This window comes from Antrostomus carolinensis, unplaced genomic scaffold (assembly GCF_000700745.2).
Source record: "Antrostomus carolinensis isolate BGI_N321 unplaced genomic scaffold, ASM70074v2 scaffold9704, whole genome shotgun sequence".
Taxonomy (NCBI): Eukaryota; Metazoa; Chordata; class Aves; order Caprimulgiformes; family Caprimulgidae; genus Antrostomus; species Antrostomus carolinensis.
The window spans coordinates 32,443-38,544 of NW_010312811.1; the positions used below are offsets into that span (position 1 = coordinate 32,443).

Here is a 6,102-nt window from a genome sequence, read left to right on the forward strand (position 1 = left end):
AGAAAGCCAATATGCTTTGCAGTGCACATATTCTAACGTGCTTTTTGAGTTAAGGTTTTAAGATCTAAATATGCACCCACTGTGGCAGTTAAAAAATATGAATTCTGAATGTAGTGAGATATACATGTGTATAAAATTATTCTCCTGCAAGGGATGGAGGGGTGGGGGCCTGCAGGAACTGAGCTCTAGACAATACTTTTTCCTGTGTGCCCCAGGCTACAAGAATTGCCTTCTCTCAGGACTTCCAGAGCTGGGTGGCACGTGAAGCGCTGACATTACGGGAGAGGATTATGGGCCCGGTGTTTTCAGTTGAGGGTTGTACTCTATCCCTGTGTCCACGCTAGAGTGTAATGAAAAGACTGAACATCAGCTTGCTAGAAGTAATCACTTGCATAATGCGACCTCAGAACTTCACCTTAATCAGAATTTCAGTGAGGATTTGATTTAAGGACTTTTGACTTTGAGTTTCTGTTTGCATTGAAGATACACCAAAGGCATTTATGTGCTCATGTGGTCCAACCTCAGTGTGTGGAGGTTGGTTTTTTTTTATAATTTCCCAGGATTTTCACAAGCTGTGCTGAAAAGCATGGGCTTGGGTTTGGATATTGGGTTATTTTTTTTTGTTGTTATTTTTCTGATTCTGCCTGTATGTCAGTTATTCTAAAACTTCATTCATCTTGGCATTAGTGCTTCTCATATTCAACTATAGATTCTTTTTTTTTTTTCTTTCTTTTTACTCTTTATACCCTGATTATCCTAAATTATTCTCTGCAGCTCAGTCTTGAATACCCTGCATAGACCAGGAATATTTATTTGGAAGAAGTGGGGAGCAAGTAGAATAATAATTAGTGTTTATATGTTTATTAAAAAATAGGTATTCTTATATATTTTAAGAAATTGTTTAGTTTTAAAATGCTTGTAAATACATCTGTTTACTCTGTTTCTTTTATTGCTCTTTGGTTGGGCTTTCCTAACATTTATTAGAAACCCAAATGCAATATGGTGCTGACAGTTTTTACCAAAGCAGTTTTGTGCCTTTCTTCATTTTCTTGTAACTTTATAAACCTTTAGCTCTTAACTTTGAATTTTGCAGGCATGATTTATGACATAACTTTATGGTTTTGGAAGTTAAAATAAAACAATTCAGCCTTAGAGAAAGGAAGACTTTTTTTTTTTTTTTTTAAGCTGGCATTGTATTTGGCAAAGAATTAGCAAAAATAATACTTCATTAGTGCCCTTGTGAACATTTGCTTTGCTTTGGCTAACTTGCACACCACTGAGAATTGTTGTTTTTTGTACGGGCTGGGACTTTGGTGCTGTAGCCTTTGGCATTGCTCTGGGTGCTGGCCGTGTTCTCCACACATCATCTCTGTCCGTGGAGCCACAAACTACATTCTCCAGTTCCATAAAACAGAAAGGCCTATTTGGAAGGAACATGTGGCTTGTTGAAATACCTCTTGTATTGGTTTTTTTGCATCTTCATGTCTTTTTGGCCTTTCTAGCACGTAGAACATCAAGGAAGAATTCATATGGATTGATTAGATCCACCTTCATCCGAAGTCACTTAAATCCCTGCTTGCAACAGCCCCTATTTAATAAAGCTTTAGGTTACTCAAAGCCTAACATGTGTGGCATTGACCAAACCATTGTATGACAAACCTGAGAACATGGGGACTGCGAGATAGGCTGAAAGACTTAGGCCAGAAGAATAAAAATGGTTGTCTTGTGATGTGTTTAGTCTGTCTTTGGAGCCTTAAAGATCTTAGTGCAGCATTCATGGACCTGATGCTGAATTGTTGGGTTGCATGTCATTTCTCAACACCCTGATCTTTGATTCTCTACCTTCTGTCTTATAATTGTTTGGTTTTTTCTTTCCATGAGGAAAAATGTCATCATTCTAGCCATTCTGTGCTGCCTTTTCCAGGAGAACAAAGAAATAGAGATACAGTGAATGAGCCAAAAACACTCTGTTGTACAGGAAACAAGGTCCATTTACCATATAAATCATTCAGCGTTCTGTTGCATTTGATGAGGTGCAGTGAGTAGGGCAACAACTTTCCATAGTAACCTTTTAGCTCTTCTTTTGTACTTGTATTAGCTGGGTTCTGTTTTGCTTGGAGACATGAGAAGATGAGTACTCTGATGGTATAAACAGCTACAGACTGTAGAAATGCTTCTCTTGCACGTAGGATTGTGTATGTGTGATTGTAATCTTAAAATAATTTATTGACTTTATATTCATATGAGAGGATAGCAAGCCATTTTCTGAGGTGACTTCTCTCAAGTAATGGTGTGACTGGTTATGGCAGCCCTTGATCTGACAGTCTAAAGACTGTGTTTACCGTAGCTGTGACTCTTCTGTAGGGTTTTTATCTTTGTAGGTCAAATACTATAAGGAATAATTACAGATATAATTGCGGAGGCGGTACCAATTTGTTGCAAGTAGCTGAAGAGCAGTTTAGTTAGTTGCATATTGAGGAGCATATGGGTTGTGTTCAGATGGTAATCAAATTAGGTCTCTTTGTGTCGTCTGTGACACAGTCCATCTCATTTGTAGATATGGGTGACGGACCTTTTCTTTATCTTCCCTCACCTCCCTGACAATGCACAAACCAGTTCATCAGCTGAAATATTGCTCTGTTTGACTGTGGAACAGGGACAGCCTGGTAGCCCAGCTCTTAACAAAGCAGTTATGTGGGGGGAGGAGGCATCTAGCCACTGGAAGAACTAGGACAAGGAGAGAGCCCTGATGGCCACCTGGCCACAGGGTGCAGCAGACTGTCCGAACCATCCTGCAGTGGAGCAGCAAAACGGGGAGAAATCTCCTCTGCAAAAGCAGATTTCCATATATTTTGACATGAGAGAAACTGCCCTTCAATTAGAAATTCAGATTCTGATGCTACTTGCATATTCTGGTGGGTTTTACTTCTTTTCACGTGTTTCTGCATTTATTTTCTCCTCCTTTGCCTGATTCTTGTTTAAGAGCAGCTGGGTTAGGTGGTACCAAGATTTGAAAGTCGTGGCAATTTTTTTTTTATCTATAGGGCAGTGCTCTTCTATTTTTAAAGCTTTGATATGTTACGAGTGCTTGTGCGTCATCATAGTGTCCGTTTCCTTTCTTAAGGAATTCAAGGGTGATTATTTATAAATCCTTGTAGAACAAGTTATTGTTCTTTTTTAGCTTTCAAACTGGCTGTATTGAAGAGAGAATTATCACATGAGCAGACATCCTGACTAACCAGTCTTGTCTGTATTTATTTTTTTTTCACGCTTGCTCATATATTGTACACTATTTTGAGTTCCAGATTTTACTAGTAAGATAACAAGGTTAGATTTGGTTTTCTGATCTGCTTCATTTGAAATTCAGTTTTGGGTTTAAACGCTGACCCTACCTGTAAATAACAATAGCTATTACTCAGAGCTTGCAGTGATCTGAAAATGTTGATTGCTATGAGGGCTTTCTTTTTCACGTAGGCAAAATCTTTTAGCGTGGCTGCTGTGTACAGAAAACTGTGAAAACATAGGTTACTGTGCTTACTGCTATACTTGGTTTTTAGGACAACAGAAATCAAGTATTTTCATGATGAGGATGATGGGGACAGGGGTGGCATTCTTCATGTAAAAGGATTTAGAGTTTTGCCTTTCAGAAAGATTTTAAACTGTACAGTGTCAAGGAGAGGTGATATGATAAGAAAAATGGAATAATGAAGGACACAAATGGTAAAGCAGAATAGCCAATTGTTTAAGAAATGGGAATTGGTGTGAAGCAGAAATACAAGGAAATACTGTGTTACACAATACACGGTTAATGTGTGTGACACATTACAGTGAACTGTTGCCCAAACGAACAGTTTAGTGGGGTCTAAGAAAGGTAGAACGTTCATTCAAATGGACAAGATGCTGGTAGATAGTTAAGGAGGATTTTTTTTAAAAAAAAAAACAAAACTCTTAAAGACCCATATTCCAAGAAACAAGTCTAATGGCTTAATATAGTGTTAGGTCAAATAATGCAGGTGTTTTTTTCTCCATTACAGTCTATAGGAACTCCTGCTTCAAGTCCTATGTGCTCCTCTTCAGCCACTCTGTGTTAGAAAAATTATCAACTGGGGTTTGTTTTTAAAATCTGTATATGGATTTATTATACAAAACCATTGCAACCTGCTCATTAATTTTGTTTAGTGATAACAATGTTAACCTTGTGTCTAGTCAGCTCTGTGCGGTGCCAGCGTGCTGTCACTGCATTTCCTCATACTTGAAAACAAATGGTTTTGCTTTTGCAATTAAGTGAGACACTTTGGTTTTCTATTTTGGATATTTGCTTGTTTTTAAAAAATGCATTTGAATGTTTCAAATGAACTGATACATAATTAGTCCATTTAAATTAAATTGGTTATTTTCTTGAAGTGAAATAAATAAAACCTCAAAGTTTAGCTGTCAGTTAGCTGAAAAAATATCTAACCTGCCTTAACCATGACTGGTTATCACTTGTACCAGTTTAGGGAAAACATTCTCCCCTTGAAGAGGCCATTTCTAGCCAATGCAAAGTTATTTGCTGTGTCTTTTGAGTTATCTTGTCCTGATCATTGTCAAAACCAAAGTTTTTTACTAGGTGGCTCGTAAATAAGATCATCTCTCTATTATTTTCAAAGTTGTTAAAAAATAATCCAGTCTTCTAACAATTGAAGGGAGAAAAAAAGTCATTGTTTTGAATTTTCAATGGAATAAAAATTGTTTTTAAATTCTGCTTTGTATTGCTGTTTTAAGAGGTTCTGAGTTGTTACCAAAGCAATTTTGGTTTACATCATCTTCTCTGTAAAGTGATAGGCCAGCATCTTTAATTTTAAAAGATACTTAAAGTTATTTTAACATGTTAAAAAAGTTAGGTTATTGCTGACATGAGCATAAAATTATTCTCTATCTTAGATCCCAACTTTGTTCGGACTTTTCTCACAACATATAGATCCTTCTGTAAACCTCAAGAGTTGCTGAGTCTGCTAATAGAAAGGTATGCCACTGTTAAAAATATTGTTTATACAAAGTGCAAATTTTTATTTTTACTTTAAGTAGAGTTTATAAGGTTCTTGTTTTCCATTTGGTTTTGATTCACTCCAAACACTTTTTAAAAAGTTGTCAAATTCAAGGATTGTGAGTAAGATGTACGAGTTATACCTAGAAGCTTTAGGGTTGTTCAGGCAGCTCCAGTAACTTCCAGCATCCCACAGGTTTGTCTTTGAAATCTGTATTATTACTGAATTTAACAACTCTTCCTATGTGCTTACCAAGACATAAGATTCTGACATGTGGAAATATTCTGAGTTTTGAGCTATCTTTAACCAACATTTTATTTGTGCATGCTGTGAGCAAGATTAGTGTAACAGGAACCTGGTGCTTATACCCATCTTCTGTGCTAGATTTGAAATTCCAGAGCCTGAGCCAACAGAAGCTGATCGTATTGCTATGGAGAATGGAGACCAACCTCTTAGTGCAGAGTTAAAAAGATTTAGGAAAGAGTACATTCAACCTGTGCAGCTACGGTGAGTATTGCATCAATGTGAACCAAACTGACTTCCTCTATGTCTTTTGAAGAACCATCTTCTGGATGCGGTGGCTCTTTGTGGTACCAGCAGCCTTTCTTGGAGATGCTTTGATAGAGAGTGTGCGTGGACAGTCAGTCATTTTGACCTTGCTACTTGAAAACTTGGTGGAAATTCGAATTCATGGCATGAAAAGCCTTGAGAAAGGCTTGTGCTGAGTTTTAGATTATTACTGTAGAAATTAGTTGTTTGGGTTTTTTTTTTAAATCCGTGTTTCTGCAAGGCTGTACAGCATAAGCGTGGCACAAAAATGTAGGCAGAGAACATTTTGGATAATGTTATTTTTAGGAACAATAGCATTACTGTGAATTCTTTAAGTAGGAAAATACTTATAGCTGGTTGCTGGTGAAATGCAGACAATAGAATAATTGCATTTGGTCTGCTGATTCCGATATTCCTGTAGGCCCTCGCCCACTAAAAGCCTTGAAATGCTGGACACGAAGGTAAGGTGTATTGTAGAGTGCTTACTTATCCTTTACTGGCAGAGTCTAGTTGGAGACCTGTGTCT

The 6,102-nt window shown here is 37.3% G+C and overlaps 1 protein-coding gene across 1 annotated transcript in view; it reads left to right on the forward strand.

Moving 5' to 3' along the window:
• Positions 1-5,538, forward strand: part of LOC104524303 (son of sevenless homolog 1) — a gene marked incomplete at its 5' end in the record, with an annotated part of 29,017 nt that extends 23,479 nt beyond the window's left edge. Inside the window, 2 exons of the mRNA XM_029084781.1 lie at positions 4,924-5,005; positions 5,412-5,538. Of these exons, the coding sequence (XP_028940614.1) occupies positions 4,924-5,005; positions 5,412-5,538 (209 nt within the window). The remainder of the gene's footprint in view (positions 1-4,923; positions 5,006-5,411) is intronic.
• Positions 5,539-6,102: the final 564 nt, after the last annotated feature.